The sequence below is a fragment of the Lynx rufus genome, unplaced genomic scaffold (genome assembly GCF_022079265.1).
Source record: "Lynx rufus isolate CCGP_SWC_20201006 ecotype Redwood Valley unplaced genomic scaffold, mLynRuf1.p SCAF_8, whole genome shotgun sequence".
Classification (NCBI taxonomy): domain Eukaryota; kingdom Metazoa; phylum Chordata; class Mammalia; order Carnivora; family Felidae; genus Lynx; species Lynx rufus.
The window spans coordinates 30797374-30818972 of NW_025814896.1; the positions used below are offsets into that span (position 1 = coordinate 30797374).

Sequence of the window (21599 nt, forward strand, 5' to 3'; positions counted from 1 at the left end):
CAGGATGGAAACTTCTGGCTCAAACTACTGGTCCACATGGGGCCCAGCAACTGGCTCTTCCAGTTTTAGAAAATCCCCACTCCAGACACCCTGGGGTATCACCTAACCAGCTTTCCACGGGACCACAGTCACCACCCCCACTCTGGTTGTATGTGTGTGATTGATATTATCCAGCCGAAGACTAGATTACCTGCAGTCTCTTGAGAATGTGACAAGTGCTGGACATTTCACTCAAAGCTAACAAGTATGGTTCCTAGGTAGGTGTTCTTTCACTCATCATGTACACTTGTCTACATGGGCTTGTATATTTTTTCATGTAATGTTTCACCCATTTGACTGATGGCCACCTTCCTCACTGAGGCCGTCAGAGCATCACAGATACATCTGGGGAGACTGACAAAGCGAAAATTTATGCTTATGATGACTGTTTGATTCCCAAGACTAATCATGTGAATTTTAAAAGCCACCAAACTCCTGAGTGCTTTGGTCATGCTAAAATTCCCAGAGGATAGCAGCCATCAGTTGAAGAGGCCTTAAGTTGCAATTAGAAAATGAATGCAGACCCAATCTATCCTGTTGTGGGGCTTTAGAACTTGAAGGATTTTAGAAAAAAAAAAAAAGTAATTCTTTATGGGTTACAAGCTAAAGAGGGACAGTTTGCACAGTTTGGACAAAATAGAAGTACTCTTACCAATAAATATGTCTCAAAATGACAAACAAAGCTCTTCCCGTTTGATGGCTCCAGATCCCAGCAAGAAGTGACGGGCACAGGCACTATGTACAGAGTGTAAACAGTAAGGCCCTTGGACATAATGAGGGGCAGGGCCGGGTGATGGGGTATGCATGATAGAGCCTCTGTAGGGGCGAGTGGGTCCATGGGTCAATACAACAGGCTTGTACGATGGTCATCCAATCTGCCACCAAAGCTTGTTGGTGGTGTTGGCAGGTCCACTGGGTTCCTCCAGTCGGCAGTAAGGAGAAATTGTGTCCATTGAGAAGCCTTGGCCCCACGGACTTTTTCCCCAGGGGAGGCGTTGGAGAGAGCCAAGCAGGACCTCTGTGCCCCTTCCTCCCCAGGAGAGGCAGGCCTGCCTGGCCATACTTGAGGCTGTCTACCCAGGGTTCAGAGCAGGGATGGGACAGTGTTTCTCAAACAGGGATTGGGAGCCAGTGGCCCCACGGAGCCCGAAGCCCCTTCCTCTTCAAGAAGGAGCTCCGGGCACCTGTGTCAGGAGGGGGCCAAAACTTGTCAACGTTCAAAGGCCTTACCCCGGCCCCAGTTCCTCAGGGAGGCCAGAGAGCAGCCGCCCTGATCAGTGTCCGGGTCCCTGATGCCGCACCGGCCTCTTGAACAAAGCCAGCCTCCCTCCCCGCCCTCCCCTCACCGCACCCCCAGCCCCTTTCCTCCTCCCCCAGCACGCTCCCCGGCCTAGCTCAGGGCCTAGCTCGGGGTGCTTAAATATCAGTCTCCCGGAGGTTGCTGTAATCGGCCAATTCGTAGGCCTGGCAGGTGGCGCCTTCGGCCACTTCGTGGGGGACTCCCAGGGACACCGCCTCCACCTCCGCGCGCAGGGTGCTGGCGGCCTCTGCGCGCTGCGCGCTCCCGGCGCGGATCTTGTGCGACAGGCTGGAGACCTTGGCGCGCAGCTGGGTGGTGGGTCTCCGGAACGGCCCGAGCAGCCTCCACTCGCGGAAGGCGCAGGGCGACTTGCGACGACCGGCGACAGGAGGAGCCTGCATCTCGGGCGTGCCCGGGGAGCCGGGGGCGGAGGGTGCGGTGAGGGCCAGCGGGGCTCCAGGAGGCGCGGCGCCCGGGCCGGGAGCGCAGTCGGGGTGCGGGCCGCCGGTCGAGGCCCGCCAGTGGTGGCCGTAGACGCGCCAGAGGGGACGGCGGCGCCGGCGACGCCGGCACTGGCAGCGCAGCAGGCGGAGGAAGGCGCGCTTGAACTCGCGGCTGGAGCAGGGGTAGATGAGCGGGTTCACGCAGCTGTTGAAGTAGCCGAGCCAGAAGATCACCTTGAAGACGCCCTCCGAGGGCTTCAGCTGCGGGAACAGGGAGCCTGCGGGGAGGGAGGGGGCAGAGACCCACGCCTGTTAGATGCCCTCAGGCGCAAGGTCATCCACCAGGGGCTCTCAACGTATCTCCCCCAAGGGGTCCCTGAGAGAATTCGAAGGGTCCACGAACTTGGAGGAGGAAAAATCATCTTCCATTTTATTCACTTCTACCTGATATGGAGCATTTCCCTCCATGATGAGTGTAGCCAATAAACCCGAATAGAATGAGACCCAACCATAGGAAATCACGGTTCTTGTCGCTCAAAACTGGTGCTGGCTTGGCAGTTTCACATGATTCCACCCAAGATTACAGTTCCCGCAGATATTTTCCTATCACATTCAGTTGCTGCAGATGCTTTGCAATGTTGTGTATGCTCCTATTTGGAAACGACAGTCATCAGAACCCACCACTAGATAACCCTGCTATTTAATGCCTTAACCCAGAAGCACATCACTTACTAGATCACAGATTTCATTCACAAATATCTTGATGTTTTCCGTGAAATCGGTTTTATTTGCAATCCTCTGTGTTTTAGCGTATGCATTTGAAAGCATAACTCTTAAGAAGGGCTCCACAAGCTTGCCAGATGCCCAGGTAGTCTCTAGCACAAAAAGGGTAAGAACTTTTGAATTAAATGTTGACCAAGGCTTGCCCCACATCAGGCACTGCGCTGGGCTCACAACAAACATGGCCAGGTTCTCTCAGTAGCTATGTGCATAAAATACCAAGGGAATGAAGATGGGGTGATGGCAGTGTTCAGCATGTGGGGTGGGGGTGGGGCTGCCAGGGTTCTCACAGGATGGACTGGAGTCTGGCAGGACGAGGAGCAGGTGTTAGGGGTGGAGGGGACAGGTGGGTAAGAGGATTACAACTTTGGGGCCTGGGAGTGTCCTATGGGATACGCCGAGGAAATGTCATTTGGGACAGATGGTGAAGAGCCTTAAATGCTGGAAATTTCAGGGGCGCCTGGGTGGCTCAGTCGGTTAAACATCCGGCTTTGGCTCAGGTCATGATCTTGAGGTTCACGAGTTCCATCCCCGCGTTGGGCTCTGTGCTGACAGCTCGGAGCCTGGAGCCTGCTTCAGATTCTGTGTCTCCCTCTGTTTCTCTGCCTCTCCCCCGCTAGTGCTCTGTCTCTCTCAAAAATAATAAACATAAAAATTTTTTTTAAAAAAATGCTGGGAATCTCTGTATTTATTTGTGAGTAGTTGGGAGTCATGGATATTTTCAAGCAGGCAAGAGACAGAGCCTAGAATTAAGGCTCAATCAACACAATGCCCATGGCTGTTGGAATGCAGGTCAGGGGGGCTGTCTCAGCGGAAGTGGTCAGGCAAGCCTCTGGGGATGGCTTTGCGGGAGCAGAGCGCCAGGCAGGAGGGAGTAGGTGCACTAGGATCTGAGTTGTGTCAGAAAGACCCTCCTCACAAACTTCTCCCCTGGCATCCCCACCACGGACCTGAGTCACGTCTTCAAAAGGCACCTGACGAAATGCGAGGGCCCGACCCAGAAGGCAAAAGCCACCATCTCATGCTCACATCCTCAGCAGCAGCAGGGGGAGGGGGAAGGTGGCGAGAGCATGGCATCCCAGGCAAAAGCTGTGGGTGGGTGCCCGTGAGGCTGAGCAGGCCAGGGGCAGGGGTCCTTGACAAGTCAGGGGACCCGCTCTCTCTTCTCTTTGCCCCCAAAGAAAAACGAGCAGGGTCCCCTCCAGAGGGGGCAGAGGCACCGTGCCCCCTTCTTTGACCCAGGAGCCCTTGCACAGCACCCACCTCCCGCCATAGGGAGAATTCCTGGTACCAAGAGACACGGTGGTGGTGGCAGAAGAGGAAGGTCACAGAGCAACACGAGGGACAGGCCTCCCATACTGTGGTCACGCAGCCCTGAGCAAGTTATTTGGCCATCCAAGTCTCACGTTTTCTGTGAAATACAAGAATATTTCTCGGGGCGCCTGGGGAGTTCAGTCGGTTCAGCGTCCGACTTCAGCTCAGGTCTCGAGATCCGTGAGTTCGGGCCCCGCGTCCGGCTCTGTGCCGACAGCTCGGAGCCTGGAGCCTGCTTTGGATTCTGTGTCTCCCTCTCTCTACCCCGCCCCCGTTCGTGCTCTGTCACTGTCTCAAAAAGAAATGAACATTAAAAAAAATCAAAATAAGTAAATCAAAAGAATATTTCCTAGGAAGGGATTTGTGAAGATTAATACATCTCAGAGGCAGGACTTAGCAGGCTCTTAATGAAAACACTGGTGTGTCTTTATTTCCCCTCTCCCTATTCTGTGGCTTTTGAGAGAGGACAACTCAGCCCCGGGAAGGGACGCAGCTCCCAGCTCTGGAGAGGAGCCAGGAACAGAAGCCGAGACCTGGTGGGTTCGGGGGAGGCTGGGCAATCAGTCAGCATTTGTTGAGAAGATAGTTTCCCCCGGGAGAGGAGTTGGACAGTTGTCCTCGGAATGTGGGGGCCACCAGGGTTGACCTCAGGCTCCAGGAAGGTGGCTCTCTGAATAGCATCCCTCAATGGCTGCAAAGTAAGACACAGTGCTGAAAATAACTCTGACTCAGACCACAATTCTTTTATATTTAGCGCAGGATGACAAATCAGTGGACTATGCGTTCAGCTGCGAGCCTGAAGCCGGCCAAACAGCATGGTTATCAGCGTGGTGTTTACTCAGATCGGTGGGTGATATGGAGTATTGTACTATGCCCCGGGCTGTGTTATAAACACTATTCTAATTTATGCTCAAGCAACCTGTGCAGAAGCTTGCTACAGGCTGAGAATTCCTTACACACAAAGAACCGGGAGCCACTCAGCCTTTCTGCCCCAAGATTTTCCTACTGTGTCCTGCTGAGGTTCTGTCTTACTTTGGGCTCTCCCAGAAGCCGATCCTGAGACAAGGATTCAAGTGCAAGGTGCGAACTGCGGGCAACTGGGGGGCACAATCCCACTGGGAGCTCTGGGAGACCGTGAAGTTCAGGGACCTCAGAGCCATCCCACCAGCGGGGTGAGGGAGGTGGGGTATCTATACACCCATTCCCATCAGTCACTGGTTGGGCTACTCCCAAGGGTGTTAATTTCCCACACTTCCTGCCTGCTGTGTGAGTGGATGATGAGGATTTTGGTGGGTGGAGAAAGCCCCTGGGCAAAGATGCCGGCAGGCCTGGGGTGCAAGTCAGCCCATGCGCCCCTCAAGGTCCAGGGTCACTAACAGCATCTGGCACAATCGTTTCATGTGCTCTCTGCCCACTGTGCGCGGACATCTTGCCCGGAAGATACAGACGCCCGTGCCTGGGCTCCAGCTTCCACAGGCAACAGCACCTCTGTTCCCCTCACAAGTGGCAGTTCTGAGCCTCACACCCAGCTCTTCCCAGAGTGCTGCCGTCTGCCCTCCATGCCTCCCCGCACCCAGTCTCACTCTCCCCGTGTCCTGCCCGCCCCCCACCGGCTCCAACCTCTAGCAAAGATCTCTGGGGTCGGAGGGGCCTGTGGGCACTTCCCGGCCCTTTGTGTGCATGGATGAAATGGGGAATTGCCCCGAGATCCCTGAGGATGGGCCTTTGGCTGACGGGCACTGTCCCTGCAATGCCGGCCTGCTGTGGGGACATCGGTGGACAAGCCCTTTCTGGGCCACCCCCAGCTTGCTGGTCCCTAGCCACTTGGACTTTCGGGCTTGTGGCTACTTCAGGCCAACCTCGCCCTCTTGCCTTCTCGTCCTTGCCTTCTCGTCCCTCTCCAGGGGCCCGGCGCACGCCTCTGCCAGCCCCATAGCCCAGCTACAGGAAAGCCTCAATGAGCACAGGGGGCTCTGAGACCAGGCCGCTGTGTCTCAGCACCCGGCAGCCCCCTTCTCCGTCCCCGAGCTGGCTCCCTCTCCCACTCCCCGCACCGTCCGCAACCTTCCCTGCACACCGAGGGCCCAGGTGTGCTAGCTCAACTTGGCAGCTGTCATTAGAAACAGAGGCCCTCGTGGGACACCCTCCCTCAGTTCCCACCCCTCTCTCCCGGCGCCCAGCATCACACCCTGGCTCTCCTTTCCCCTGTGGCTCCCGCTTCTCTTCAGCAGTCTTCACTTCCGTCTTCTCGTGCATTGGCTAAACGGCCACGCTCGCTTCTTGCCGCCCTCTGGCCTCTGCTCATCCTGGATTGCCCTTCCTCTTTCCTCCATCTGTTAGTGCCAGCTCTAGAGGTGCCTCCACCTGGAAGCCCTCCTTGCGCTGCCCCTCCCAACCTGGCGGTTAGGTTTACTCTCCCCATAGCACATCTTCTCACTTCTAAGGGCCAAGTAAGCTGCAGGCTACTGTCGGTTTCCTATCTTACCCTTATTATTTTTTTCCCCCAATGTTTATTTATTTTTGAGACAGAAAGAGAGAGAGACAGAGACAGAGCACGGACGGGGGAGGGACAGAGAGCGAGGGAGACACAGATCCAAAGCAGGCTCCAGGCTCCGAGCTGTCAGCACAGAGCTGGACGCAGGGCTCGAACTCACCAACTGTGAGCTCATGACCTGAGCCGAAGTCGGACGCCTAATGGACTGAGCCACCCAGGCGGCCCTGTCTATCTTATCTTTAAACTGGAAAGCTCTCCACGTGTGCTTGGCACATCGTAGGTGCTCCACACATTCCAAGCCCTCTCTCTGTCACACCCTGCATCCCATCCGTCACCAACAACTATTGGTCCTGGAATCCCCCCACTTGGTGCCACCCTCAAATGACTATCCTCATCTACCCAAAGTGCCTTTTCATAGTTTTTTTTAAAAAGTTTTATTTATTTACTTTTGAGAGAGACAGAGATAGCGTGAGCGGGGGAGGGGCAGAGAGGGAGGGAGGGAGAGAATCCCAAGCAGGTTTCACGCTATCGGCGCTGAGGCTGATGTGGGGCTCAAACTCACGAAACCATGAGATCATGACCTGAGCTGAAACCAAGAGTCAGAGGCTCAATGGACTGAACCACCCAGGCGCTCCTCAAAGTGCCCCTCTAAGCGAGCCCCTTGCTCCCGCCCCAGAAGCCCCGCACCTTGTCCTGCACACAGCAGCTGGGGAGGTCCTTTTAAAAAATAAGCCTGAGCACTTCTTCACTTAAAACCCGGTTTCCACTGCTGACTGCAGCTTCTCGTCCTCTCTTTCTTCTCCGTACTTTGACCTTCTGCCAGCCTCTTGGGTTTCTCCTATCATCCCTGCTTAGCCAAGACTCCTATCCACTCACACCTCAGATGCCCCTTCTCAGTCTTCCCGTGTCCGCATCCTTCTGGATTTGGGTTGTACTTATCCATCCAGACCCTAACTCTGGAGCGAATCACCGGCTCCCTGAATACATTAGGGTCCCCGCCCTCAGCTCTGTCCGGGGCGTCCAGTGACCTCGCCGCTCACCCTCAGCCCGCTCTCCCGAAGTCCTGCGCCAGCCCCCTGAGCCTTTACTTCCCCGCCTTTGCCTCCTCTGGAGCAGCTGATCTCTTTTCCTGTTTCACAGAGAAAACAGAAGCTAAAGAAGCCAGGCACTTGCTCAAGCCTTCCTCACCTCTCCTCCTCCTTGGTAATAAAGGGGTCTCTCCTCCTGCCCGAGGTCAGCATCCCTGCTGATGGTGCTCTCCATCCATCAGTCCCCTGCAAGCATGCCCCTGTCACAGCTGCCCCCTCTCTGCTGGTTCTCAGGCTATGACGTCATTCTCTATTCGTTCTGTCCACACCTGCCGATGCCTCTTCCGCACCTGCTCCTCACTGCTTTGCTGCAACAGCCCCACTCCTCCCAGATCCCAACCTGCAGACGCCGCTCTCATCCATCCCTGACTCCTCTCATCACAGCCGTGGCTCCCAGGGCGCCACGCTCCTGGACTTTCTACTCGGTGTCAATTTCCTTTGCTGCTTCTTCCGCACGTCTCCGCTGCAAAATGTAGGCAGTGTCCTTCTCAGAAGAGTCTTTGTAATCTCTTCCCTTTGCGTTCTCCTGGCAATTTCATCCCCGCTTACTTATTTATTTAAATATTCATTTATTTTGAGATAGAGTGCAAGCAGGGGAGGGGCAGAGAGGGAGAGGGAGACACAGAATATGAGGCAGACCTTAGGCTCCGAGCGGTCAGCACAGAGCCGGACGCGGGGTTCGAACTCACGAACTGTGAGATCATGACCTGAGGCTGAAGTCCGACACTTAACTGACTGAGCCACCCAGGCACCCCCCCAGCTTGGGGTTTTAAACACTGACTTTAGGTTGATCATGCCCGCAGCTCTATTTCCGGCTCAGATGGCTCTCCCAGATTCCAGACTCAGATCCACCTGCCTCCCAGACGTCTCTACTTGGGTGTCTACTGGCATTTCACACTTATCCTGACCTCATGAAGCTTACATTTCATTGGGCAAGGCCGGCAGTGCATAGGATAAACAAGGAAAATGCAACCATATCAGGTAATAAAATATGCTAAGGAGAGAACGTACTGCAAGGAAGGAAGATGGGAGGTGTGTGTTCATGAGTCTGTGGGTAGCTGGGGGTGGTGGTAAAAATTTTGGGTAAGGTGGCCAGGAAAGGCCTGCTGGGAATGTGACATTTGAGTAAAGAGCTGAATGAGGCCTGTGGACACCTGGGAAAAAAGTATTGCAGGGAGAGGGAACAGCGGGTGCAAAGGCCCTGAGGTGGCCCTGGCATGTTTGCAGAACAATGACGAGGCTGGTGGCTATAGAATGGAGTGACTGAGGGCAGAGAGGAAGGGCCTGAGGTCAGAACTCAATAGTACCCTACTCCAGGGGCCCTCCTACCCTGTACAAGACACTGTCATCTCCCGCCTTGAGGAACTCAGTAGCCTCCCCACTGTCTCTTGCTTGCACCCTTATACCCTGCAATCTATCCTCAACCCAGCAGCTAGAGTGATTATTTTTTTGTTTTTTTAAAATATTTATTCATTTTGAGAGAGAGAGAGAGCACATGTATGTGAGGGGGAGGAGCAGAGAGAGAGAGAGAGAGAGACAGAGAATCCCAAGCAGGCTCCGCGCTGTCAGCACAGAGCCCGATGTGGGGCTCGAACTCACGAACGGCGAGATCATGACCGGAGCCGAAACCAACAGTCAGATGCCTTACCGACTAAGCCACCCAGGCGACCGTAGAGCGACTCTTTAAACATATAAATGGATCATATCACTCCTTGGCCTCCCAGACTCTCTAAAAGCTGCCCTTCCCCCTCTCTGTTAAGACCCCATGACCTACACAGCTCAACGTGTGGCCCCCAACCTCTCTGCTGTCCCCTCTTCCTACTTGCCCCCCAACTGTTCCAGCTACACTGCCCTCCATGTTCCTTCTTGGACATGCCAGACACGCTCCCACCCTGGGCCTTTGCACTTTTCCTTAGAATCTTCTTCCCCCAGATACCCACAGGGCTCATGCCCTAACTTCCGTGGTGACATCTCCCTGTCTTCCCACGGAAAATTGCATGGTCTTCCCGCCCGCGACCCCCCACCCCCCTCAGCTGGCACCGTTGCTGCCCCCTGGCACTTCCTGCCTTCTCCTGTGCTATTTATTTTTCATTTTGTCCATCATCTCTCTCTGCAGCAAAGTCCACAGGGCAGGACTCGTGCCTGTTTTGCTTGGCACGGCACTCCCGTGGCCCCAGAGATCTCCTGAGCACCCCGAACACACAGTAGGTGCTGAACACTTGCTGAGTTTGCCGAAGGAGTCCCTCTTCTCTACCTTACGTGTCCACCTGGCCATCACGCCCGGGACATTCGAGTTTCTCTCTGGAGGGGGTCCCCCTTCCTTCACCTCGTTCCTGAAGCCTTTGCTTAGTCTGGCATCTCATTTTGTTTGCATGGCTGGGACTGCCCCTGGGGTCCTCTGGCCTCTCCACTCTGCACATAGCTGCTGGAGGCCTTTTCTAAAACGGCTTTCTCTCCTTATCCCTCTGAAAAGCGTGAGTGGCTTCCGGTGGCTCTGAGGACCAAGCCCAGGCTTTCTGGTGTTGCATTCGAGGCTTTTTAGGGCACGGTGCTGTCTACAGCTTGCTTCCCTCCAAGTCTGCCCCCACGCCGAAGGCTGAAGCTGCAGGCAGGACTTCCCACAGGGGCTGGCCTCCGTCTGCCTTTCTGCTTGGCCCCAACTGTTTCCTGCCACCCGGTCCTCTGGCCTCAGGTCAGATGTTCTCCCCACCAAGCCTGGGTGCCCTTTCATGCAAGCCTGCATTTTAGTAAAATTTGTTACTGCTCTGTCTACCCTTCTAGGCTCCCGGTTTCTCGAAGGCAGGAATGAGATTGATGGCTGTTTCCAGCCTGGCCGCGAACACAGGTGCCTGACCCAGAGCAGGGGCTGAGGGGTTGTACTTAGGCGCCTGTGAGGAGAGGCAGTAAGAACGCAGGTGGGAGATGACCGCAGACCACAAACAACTCCTGCTTGCTTCTCTCTTCTCCTTGACCTTGCTCTCACGTGAGCGTCCATCAGGCTTGCTCCCACCTGCCCTTCCCCATTCCCTATATTGGGACGCCTCTGTCAGGAGCCTCACCTAATGTCCAGGGAGGGCTGGACGTCCACCAGTCATAAAAGGCAGGGCCTCTCCTTTGTCGGCAGCTAAGTTTCTCCTATGGTATGTTGGCTGGGCCAGCCTGGCCCACACATGGGGACACTGACACAGCCTGTGAGGTTTGTGTTTGGGGCCTTGATGACCACAAGCCAGTCCCCTCTCCTAAGGACCGGCGACGTCCAGGTGTAGGAGATGCTACTGAGGAGCCGGCTAGGCCTGCAGCTGGACCGATGTGGCCAAGCCTCGCTGAGGAGTGACCGCTCTGAAGCCATGGGGCGGACTGTGTGATTAACAACACTCTTCTGGCATCACCAGAAGGAAACTTGTTCTTGGCAGAACGTCAGAATTCACAGCCAGCCTTGCTCATAACTTGCAGCCGACCATGAAATATCAGGCTGCACCCCAGCCTGCCCCCTCTCCCACCCCCTCCATCACGAGTCACTTTTCCATCCCCAGGCAGCCATTCTCTCTGGCCAGAGAGGTAGGGCGGGGTTAAAAATACCACATTCAGGGGTGCCTGGGTGGCTCAGTCAGTAAAGCCTCTGACTCTTGATTTCAGCTCAGGTCGCGATCTCGTGGTGGGTTCGTGAGTTTGAGCCCTGCATTGGGCTCTGCATTGATGGTGTGGAGCCTGCTTGGGATTCTCTGTCTCCCTCTCTCTCTGCCCCTCCCCTGCTCTCTCTCTCTCTGAGATAAATAAATAAACATTAAAAAAAATACCACATTCATTTAGATATTCAGGCATCTTCTTGCCAGCAGGGCTAGGAGAGAAGGAATTCCCAGCCCTAGACTTGCTTTCTCTCTGCCGCTTCTCTCAACGTCTCACTCGGTGGCTTTCAATAGCTCCTTTGTCAAGAGAGGCTGGGACCTCTGCCACCAGCAGACCTCTTTGCTATACTCTAAAGGGTCAGACAAGCCTAATAAAGCACACTTGAGCTGAGACCTGAAGACCTTGTGAGGCAGTGAGCCATGCATCCATCTGACGAAAGAATTCCAGACAGTGGAAAGGGAATGTGCAAAGGCCCTGAGGCAGCAGGGAACCTGAGACGCTGGAGGCCAACACAGAAGTTAGGATCACCGGAACAGAGAAGGGGAAGGGGAGAGTGGTATGAGATAAGGCCATTTTGAAGTGGGCACAATCATGGAAGGCTGTTGGGAAGAGGAGACCTGGATAGGGGTCCGTTCTCAGATGAATTGTGAGAACACAGAGGGGTGATTCCTCCCTCTTCCTCCCTCCCTCTCTCTTCCTCTGTCACCCTCTCTCTCTTCCTCTCTCTCTCTCATTCATAAATTCATTCATTCATTCATTCTTAGTACTTCCTAGCTCTATCTGCTGACTCAGGGACTAACTCAATATCACGGAACAGCTGAGAGCTCAGACTGTGGTCTTTAAATGATCATATACTACTAAGAGAAATTAAGGCTCTTCAGAGAAATGGTGGCTCCCAGGTTCTGGGGGGAAAAAAGTACAAGCTGAGCCTGAAACATCTTATCAGGCATCTGAGCCTCTGACCAATCTTAACGGCGCCAAATAGAATTCTTGGCCAAAGCCCTGAACCGGAATCTGATCAAGCCAGTTTATAGGAAGTGCAGGGAACAGAGGGACACATTAAATGGCACCATGCGGATGCAAACTCCAGACTGTGGGCAACTCTTTAGGACAAATGATCTGGTTTCCTCACCAAATAAATTGCAAGGAAAAGGTGGGGAGAGGAGAATCTTAACAATTTAAGAGACCTAGCAGGCAAATCAACCACCTGCAACATGTACCCTATTTGGATCCTGATTCAAACAAACCACAAATTTATGAGGCAACTGGCTACATCTGAACACTAAGTAGACAGTATTTCATATTAAACAATCTTTTTTTTGCATTATAATGGATTGTGGTTATTTTTCAAAAAGTTCTTGCATTCTAGAAATATATATTGAAGAATTTACAGATGAACTGATATGATGTCTGGATGTTCTTTCAAAAGAATCCTCAGTGGTGGGGCAGTGGGTGGGGTTTGGGATGAACCAAGACTGGCCCTGGGTTGACGATGTTGAAGCTGGGTCATGGGAATCAAGGAGTGGAATGGTGGGTGCCGGGGGCTGGTGGCGGGGGAAGGGAGTTGTCAATCGACAGGTATAACGTTCACTTAAGATGAATAAATTCTGGACATCTATTGTGCAACACCGTGTCTACAGTTAGCAATATTGTATCATACACTTCAAAATGCGTTAACAGGGTAGGTCTCGTGTTAAGTGTTCTTATCCTAATAAAACAAAACAAACAAAAAAGAGTGCTGCGCTTTGCCACTCAGACTCTTGTCCTGGGAGGATGTGAAGAGAGGGAGGATGTGGGTTCTACCCCTCCCTCCCTCTGTGCACATTAACTGAGCACCTACTATGTGCCAGGTTCCGCAAAGGCACGGAGAGGGGATGGCTTGCCAGCCCTTTCTTCAGGCTTTTGGGCCAGAGAACAGTGATGCCACTACTTAGGACCTGCAGCAAAGCATCCCCCACCGCTCCCCGCTGTGAGCGTAGGTCCCTGCACGACCTCGGGGAACTTGGGGAGATGAGTCCTTCCACACTCTCAGATGCACATGCACATGCTACCCTCCATAGCTGGCTGCCAATGTGTGCTTTCCAGTCTGGACACCAATTCCTCAGCATGGCTCAAGCCTCTCTTCTGCCTCGTCCTGTCTTCTCTCTTTCTAATTAAGCCACAAGATGATGACAGTCAAGTTAGAAAGCACATGCGTTGCAAGAATATAGCTTGATGACTATGTGATGTGCACACCCCGATGTAATCACTGCCCAGACCAAGATCTAGAACATTCTCGGTCCTTCAGAAGACTTCTTTTTTTTTTTTATTAATTTTTTTTTTATTTTTTAAAATTTACATCCAAATTAGTTAGCATATCGTGAGTTTCTTTGCTTTCTCTTCCAGTCAATACCACCTACTACACATACCCACTATTCTGATTTTTCTCATCAATGAGCGTTGCCCGTTTTTGAACTTCATACACATACAATCATCTAGTATGCATGCTTTTAACTTCAGATCTGGCTTATGTTGCCCAACACAGCGTCCGTGAAATTCATCCACCTTAACTGCAGGCAACACGGTTGTTATTTTTCCTCGCTGTATGGTAGTTCAGCCAATGAAAACACCACAATTTATTTCCCTTTTCTCCTGTTGATGGCCTCCTGTCTCATCTTGTGACCCCTCTTCTTATGGGCTCTCCATTCCACGTCTCCCAAGCCACGGGGCACCCCACAAATACCTTCACGCTTCTGTATCTACACATGTACAGTTTCCTCTGCCCTCATGCTTTGTGGTATGTGTAAGAATATTGGCCATTACAATGCACTGTGATCAAAACATGTGCGGAGTGTTAGGGGAGCATGAAGGAGTACCTAACTAAATCTAGGGGTGGTCAGGGTGGGCAGTGATATCACAGGGCTGAGACTGACAGTGTGGGAAGGAGGCCCAGGTATGGCTCACAGATGGCTGGAGGTGGGGTTCTGGGACTGTGGCTGGACAGTCCTGGGACTTCTGGTATCTGAGCCTCCAGACAGCTTGTACGCCCTGTATTTGAAAGGGGACTGTGCGCTCTGAGCCTCCGAGGCTGCTTTGCGTGACTGAGCACATTCTGAGGCCAATTCAGAGGCCAGTGAGGCTTGGTGACCTGCCCAACCAAAGGGAGCTCCAAGTGCAGGATGGGGGTCTGCCTGTGGTTGCTAGGGTGGGGCTGTCATGAGTGTGTGTGTGTGTGTGTGTGTGTGTGTGTGTGTGTGTAGGTCCCAGGGGGCAGTTCTTCTGCAGATGGGGGCTTGCCAGGGCAAGGTTCCCCCAGTTCCTTTGCTCCCCTCTTGCCCACAGGGATTTCTACCCCCAAACACTGGCCCATACCTCTGGGGGGTGAGAGGACTCCTGCACTAAGTGCCCTGGGCCAGAGGCTTTAATCAGGTGTACTTCCGGCCGGCCCCAGCCTGCACCATGCCCCCTTTCTCTGGGCGTCCTCAGTGGAAGTCTTCAAGCAGCAGGTACAAACTTGCTGCCCCTCTCCAAACGTATTCCGTAAGTTTGGGTTCCTCTAGATGTCAGGAGGGGCCTTTACACAATGTCTTATGATTTTCTAAGTTCCGCGCCAGCTTGCTGGGGTGAGGGGAGAGGGGACATATCTGAATGGGACAGGGCTTCCAAGATCCCCTCCTCCACAGGCCCCAAGAACTGGTGACCGTATATTCTGTTGTTCAGCCTAGAACACCTTTGAGACTGAAAGGGGAGCGTCACTAGGAATCATGCCCGTCCACAGGCATAAATAACCAGGACTGGTCCTAGGCAAACCAGGATGCAGGGGCACTCTGGTGCACGGGATGGCTCAGCTGGGCATCAGCAGGGAATGCCAGGCAGGTGGGCACCCTCCCATGAGGGTGAGCGACGCTTCTTGTGTCCATACACAGCTCCCCGGGTGCCCCAGAAGGAGCCAATGCCGCCCTTCCTGGCCTTGTGTCTGGCATCTTGGGGTCAGACACGTGATAGAAAGAACATCAGGTTCTTTGAGCTGACCCTCTGCCTGCCTGTCACGTGCCCTGCTGCTGCTGCTGCTGCTGCTTATGGGGAAAGGGGACAGTGGAGGTGTGGGAGATCCCTCTCCTGGCCCCTCAGGATTTCAGGTGCGGTGTCTGCGTCTCACTCAGTCTTTTCTAGCCAATGTCTTGGGCCCCCAGAGGCTCCGTGGTTCAGGACAACGGGTTTGTGTCTCTCTCAGCTGTCACGCTGACCTGACCCACAGCATTTCAGGTTTATAGATGGCAGTCCCATGGCCCCAGGACCAATGACCCTCTGGGACCCTGGGATCCCTTCCTAAGGGTCTCAATGGTCTCTGGGATGTCGGGGTTGCTCACCGGCTGTGTCGCCGCTGTGGCTGTGGCTCCTACTTCCACCCAGCTTTGTGTGCAGAGGAGTGGGTGGGGGGCACCCTGGGTCTGTTTGACAACCCCTGGGTTGGGGCCCTACTAGGTGCCACAGTCTATAGCCCGAGCTGGCACACGCTGTTCTTTCTCAATCCTTCCAACTCTGGTGCTGGTCACACCTGGCATGGAGACCGGGGCCTGGGAGGAGGGAGATGCCTGTCCTCCTGGTGCTCTCCTTCTCTGCCGCTTTCTGGTTCCTTCAAAGTGGGTGCTCCCCGAAGCTCTGTCCCCAGCCCCTCTCTTCTCTTTGTCCCTCCATCCTCTTTCTGCGAGACTGTACCCCATGCTCGTGCTTTGGCAACGACCTCCATTCTTGGTTCCCTTTATCTAAGTTCCCAGCATCCCCTGCCCCAGCCATATATTGGTACTTTCATACCAAGATATACCATCCCCTTGGATCCCACATTCCCCCCAAAAGTTGTTGCTCAGAATTTTCCCTGTTCCTTCAAAGAAACCTCCTTCCTCCCAGGCCTGGGCCCAGTGCTGGGGGTGTCAGGACCTCCTGGCCCCTTCTCCTTTCTGCATAGCCCTCAGGCCACTCCTGCCCTGACTACAGGCTCTGCTCCCCCTTCTCTCTGGGGCCCTGCCCCACCCTCCAAGCCACACCACGGCGGATCAGAACATTCTGGTTCCCTGCTTGGCCTCTGTCCTGCGTGCTCCTTAGTGCCAGATTCCACTCAATTTGGCTCCACCAGGGCTCTGGGCTCTTCCCTGGGGCTCAGGAGGCTGGGCACAGCACAGACTGGCAGGAGGGAGGAGACAAGGACACGCTGGGGGTCCCACACCAAGCGTGAGGAGCAGCAGAGATGGAAGGATTGAAAAAGAGCCAAAGGCCATGGAAATGTAGGGATGACTTCCTGGAAAAGCAGCACACGTGCTCTAAATGTCAAAAAAAAAAAAAAACCCACAAAACCCAAAAAACAAACAAACCCAGTAGCCCTTTGTTGACTGTTAACAGTGAAAAACGTGAAAACTCTAACGTCTGGCAGAAGCCTCCATCAACACCCCACGGAACACCCTCGCACGGAATACGATACTGCTGCTAAAATGAACCAGCGTGGATAAATCTCACCAACATAATGAAAAGGCAAACTCAAGAATGATGTGCACGGCCTGATGCCATTTATATACATCCTAAAGTCACACTGTACGTTACTATGGATGGGGATGTCAGCGGTAAGAGTATAAACAGACGAATGGGGGTGACAGACTCCGCATTCACTTCTCGGGAGGGAGGGAGAAAAGGAAGAAGGGACAGCAGGAGGGGACTTACTTGAGGCCGGGTTCTATTTCTTCGAAAAGAGAAAGGAAAGGATCTGAGGCAAATATGGCAAAATGTTAACATCTGTTCAATACGGGTGATACAGGGGCACTTGGTATATTATCTTCTCCTTATCTGTTCATCATTCTGTAACCCCAAATAATAAAAGAACATAATTCTGTACACAGCTTGATCATTCCCTACAGGGGGCCAGTGTGAACCGAACGGCAGAGGGGAATGAGGGCACCCGGGACAGGGCACTGCTGGGCAGGGACATGGCGGGGGTTGTTTGGGGGGAGAAAGGAGCCTGGGTGGCGAGTCTGGTCGGGGGGCAGAATGTTCTAAATCCTGGGCAGGTTTCTAAAGGGGGGGGGCGCACTGGCTTTCTCCTGCCTGCCTGCCCAACCCTCCAAGTGTGTGGCTCAGTGTCCCTGCCTCCCTCTACCCCCACCGCAGCCTCTGGCTGGCTGATTTCCAAGTCAGTGATTTATTCAGCGAGCAGCTGATATATTCAGCAAGCAGCTACTATGATAGCAATGGCTTACATGGCACTCACGACATGTGACGTTTGTATGCACACGTAATAACTCACTGAACTCCTGCCATGGCCCTGCAAGTGGGCACTGCTACCATCACCACCGTCCCGAATTTGCAGATGCGGAAATAGAGGCACAGAGAGGTTCGGGGATTTGCCCGAAGTTACACAGCGAGTCAGGGGCAGAGCTGGGACTTGAACCCAGGCTATCTGGAGCCGGAGCCCACGGGGCTTGCTGCTGTGCTACGTTGCTTCTTACATGCCAGGCACTGTGCTGGGCACTGTGGATTTGGTGACCACACAGCCTTGGACTTGAAGAGCTTCTGGCCAGTGCGGGGAGGTCAGGCACCAGCCAAGCAACACGCAGATGTGAGGGAACAGAAACTTGTCCCCCCAGGGAGAAAAATACAGAGAAGGACACGCTGAGACTGAGATGTCTGGGAAGGCCTCTCTGAAGAGGGGACATTGAAACGGAGACCTAAGGTTAGCCGGGGATGGGGGTGGGGGGAGGCAGGCTAGACACAGGGAAGAGCAAATGCAAGGGCATGAGCTCGGTGTGGGCAAGGAACTGGAAGAGGGTCAGGGGAGCCAGAGTGCGCAGTGAGGAAGCGGCAGGGCGGCAAAGCCATGAGGCCATCACTCAAGGCCCTCCTTCCAGGAGGGGGACCCTGTGTCCGGGTCTGCCCCCCGCTGTCCTGGTTTGTGCCTGTGATCCCAGCATAAATATTCATAATGTCTCATTTTGGTTTGGACAATAATAAATTTGAAGGTCACCCTCACAGGCCATGGTGGAGAGTTTGGATTTTGTTTCCAGGGCAGTGTGGAAAGCATTGAGGGGTTTTAGTAGAGAGCGACACGCTAATCTATAATGCATAAAGTTCACTCCGGCTGCTGAGTGGAGAGGGCCTGCAGGGGAGCAGGAGGGAAGCCCTTGTCCCCTTCCTGACTCAGCCGCACAGTGTGGAGGGAGCGAGGCCTGGGAAAGGCAGCTCGGGAGGCCCCAAACTGAGCTTGCAGACATGGGCAAAATGACTCAGGGCAAATGCGTCCCCAGAGATGCTGCTCCCCTTCTGCTCCCTGTGCTGACCCAGCCCAAGGCCCTCTAGGAGGGGCCTTCAGGGGTGGAACTAAGCCCCTGAGAACAGCCGCCTACCTCCCAGGACGGCAGGGGGCCTGCCGAAAGAGATAAGAAAGTTCTCAGAAAAAGGACTCCGTAAATGTCAGAAACAACCATGAACGGTATTAACTTCCCATTTGATAATTTGCCCCTCTCCCTTTCCTTCTCATGGCACACAGGCGCCCCCCCCCCATTAGGAGATTTCGGAAGTGAGAGCCCAAGGCTTTCACAGACACGGAGTGAGTGTGGGAAAAAGCAGGTGGCTTCCAGTACCTGCTAATGTACATGCATGTTGGCCTTGAATGAAAGTAGGCCCACCCACAGTGCACCCACCTCCGGGGGGGGGCAGGGGGGCTGGCATTTACATCTGGCTGTGTGCTGGGAGGGCGGGTATGTAGAGGAACATGTACACCGCTGACCACATGCTATGGGCATGTGCCCGCACAGATTCCACCGACCTCTTATATTTAGGGGGTTCGGCTGGGAACGGCAATTCAGAGGGAGGACAGAAGTCAGAAGCCTGGAAAATGAATCCTGCAGGCACGAAATGCCTCTCGTTTGTCGCCCACCAAGTGCACCCGCCTAAGAGTCCAGGAGGGTTACTGAGTCAACCTTCCATACTCAGGTGGAGAGGCACCCTCCACCCGGGAAGGCCATCCAAGTCTGGGTGCAGGGAAGGCACGGCCACAGGCTCAAGGCGGAAGGGAAGGGGCTGGAGAGGGGTCACTCACCAAGCGGCAGGACGAAGAAGAAGGGGAACCAGCAGAGCACGAAGACGCCCACGACGATGGCCAGCGTCTTGGCCGCCTTCTTCTCGCGGGAGAACTTGAGCAGGCGCACGGACAGAGAGCTGCGGAAGGTGTGGCCCTTGGCGCTGCGCGTCCCGTGCGCCCCGTCGGCGCCGGCGCCCGCGCCGGTGCTGGCGCCGCGACAGTGGATGCGCAGCACCACCTCGGAGGCCTTGCCGCGCTCTCGCTTGACGCCCGCCTCGAGGCTCCGCGTGGTGCTTCGAGCTACCACATACACGCGGCAGTACATGACCACGATGACGGCCATGGGCAGGTAGAAGGAGCACACCGAGGAGAAGACGGCGTAGCCTGCCTCCTCGGTGATGCCGCAGAAGCGCTCGTCAGGGGGCACCGGCTCCTTCCAGCCCAGCAGCGGCCCCACGGACACCACGAGGGCCACGGCCCAGAGCAGTGCCAGGATGGCGGCCGCCTTGCGCTCGGTCATGATCGCGGGGTACTTGAGCGAGTGGCGCACGCCCACGTACCGGTCCACCGAGATGGTGCAGAGGCTGAGGATAGAGGCCGTGCAGCACAGCACGTCCACAGCGGCCCACACGTCGCAGAAGGCCCGGCCGAAGGCCCAGAAGCCCAGAACCTCCATGGTGGCCGAAAAGGGCAGCACCGTGGCGCTCAGCAGCAGGTCGGCCACGGCCAGGTTCACAATAAAATAGTTGGTGACCGTCTGCAGGTGGCGGTTGCAGGCCACGGAGAGGATGACCAGCAGGTTGCCCGCCACGGCCGTGAGGATGAAGGCGGCCAGGAAGACGCCCACGCCCACGCCCTGCGCGCTCACCACCAGCCCCCCGACGGCCGCCGTGCCGTTCACCTCGCCGCCCGCGCCCGCGCCCCCTGGCTCCCCAGCGGAGCTCCGGTTGTCCTCGCCGCTGCCCGCGCCCACCACGCCGCCGCCGCCGCCGCCGCCGGCGGCTCCCGGCACGCCGCCCACTGCCGGGCCCTCCGAGGCGGCCGCGCCGCCCGCGCCGCCCCCGCCGCCGCCCGCGCCGGAGCCCCCGGCGCTGCTGTCAGGGCGGGGTCCCTCGAAACTGACGCTCAGGAGGTCGCGGAAAGTCATCTCAACGCGCGGCCGTCGGGGGCCGGGCCCGGGCGCAGGACGAGCGGCCGGACAGGCGAGGGGCCCCGGGCATAGCCGCGGGGCTCGGGCGGCAGCCTGGCGCGCGGGTCCCGTCGGGGTCCTGCCCGAGTTGCTGTAACGCGGAGCGCGGCTGTCCGCCAGCGGAGCGGGGCCGGCGGCGCGGCGGCCGGGGCTCCCGAGGCTGGTGTCTCGGAGTCGGAGCGAAGAGCCGGGGGCCGGGGACGCGCGCCGCTCTCTGAGCGTGCCCAGGCGAGCGGGCAGAGCGGCGGCTCAGGGGCCGGGCAGTGCAGGCAAAGCCACTGCGGCGCTCGCTTTCCACCGGGCGCGGGGGGCGGGACGGAGGAGGGGCAGCGCCGGGAAGGAGGAGGGGGCGGTCGGCGCCGAGGGAGGGGGCGCCCCACTCGCCGGGAGAAGGGGCAGTGCGCGCCGGGCGAGCGGCAGTTCTGGGGTCCGGAGGGGCCGCGGCGCTGACGCCCGCTCCGGCCCCGAGGCAGCAGGTCGCCGCGGGTGCCCCCGCCCGCCCTCTCTTCTTGCGGTCAGCTCCGCACCCCTTCCCGCGCCCCTTCCCGCGCCCCTTTCCGCGCCCCTGCCGGACCTCCTCCCCTTTGCCCCTCCGCCGCGTCCCCTTTCCTCCCGCCCTTTTCCCCTGTCTCTCGGTCACTCGCTGGTGCCCTTGGGCGCGCGGAGCGGAGACGGCGCGGTTCCCGGGTCCCTGGGCTCTCGGGCTCCCGGCTCTGGCCGCCAGAGAGCAGCAAGCGCCCGGGATCTGCGGACTGCGGACTGGACCGCGCAATACCGCGGCGGGTCGCCTCCTGGGATTGCCTGGATGGATCTGCCGCACCTCCTTACTCCTTTCAAGCCGCCCGCCGGGCGAGGGTCTCAAACACCTCCGTCCAGTGCCATGGAGTGGAGAGAGACCGGGAGGGATCAGATGCCAGTGCTGGCCTGTGATGGGAAAAGGAACAAAAGACTATGTGGTTAAGGCCCTCGGACCCTGCCCACCACACATCGGTTCGCATATACCAACTTCTGCATTGTTACTTTGCTTCCTATCAGAAGTTGTAATAAAACTTCTTTGCTACACTAAATAAGTGGCCTTCTTCTGGGGAGGGAGGGTTTTAAGTGCAGGAGGGTGGGAAAGGGCACTTGGCCCGATGGTTAAAGAGTGGGGGTGGGAGGGGTGGGTGGGCAGACTGTCTGACTCCAAATCTGGGCTGTGTCCCATATGAGCTCTTTGACTTCTTTGTGTCTCAGTTCTTCATCTGTAAAATGTGGATAAGAGAAGTTAGTGTCTATTTAATG

The 21599-nt window shown here is 55.8% G+C and overlaps 1 protein-coding gene across 1 annotated transcript; it reads right to left on the minus strand.

The window, feature by feature from the left end:
* Positions 1-1455: 1455 nt before the first annotated feature.
* Positions 1456-20276, minus strand: ADRA1D (adrenoceptor alpha 1D). The gene is made up of 2 exons (XM_047069750.1): positions 19148-20276; positions 1456-2060 (listed from the first exon to the last, which is right to left on the minus strand). Exons 1-2 carry the CDS (start codon positions 20274-20276, stop codon positions 1456-1458), a joined length of 1734 nt encoding a protein of 577 aa, XP_046925706.1.
* Between the last annotated feature and the right edge of the window lie 1323 nt (positions 20277-21599).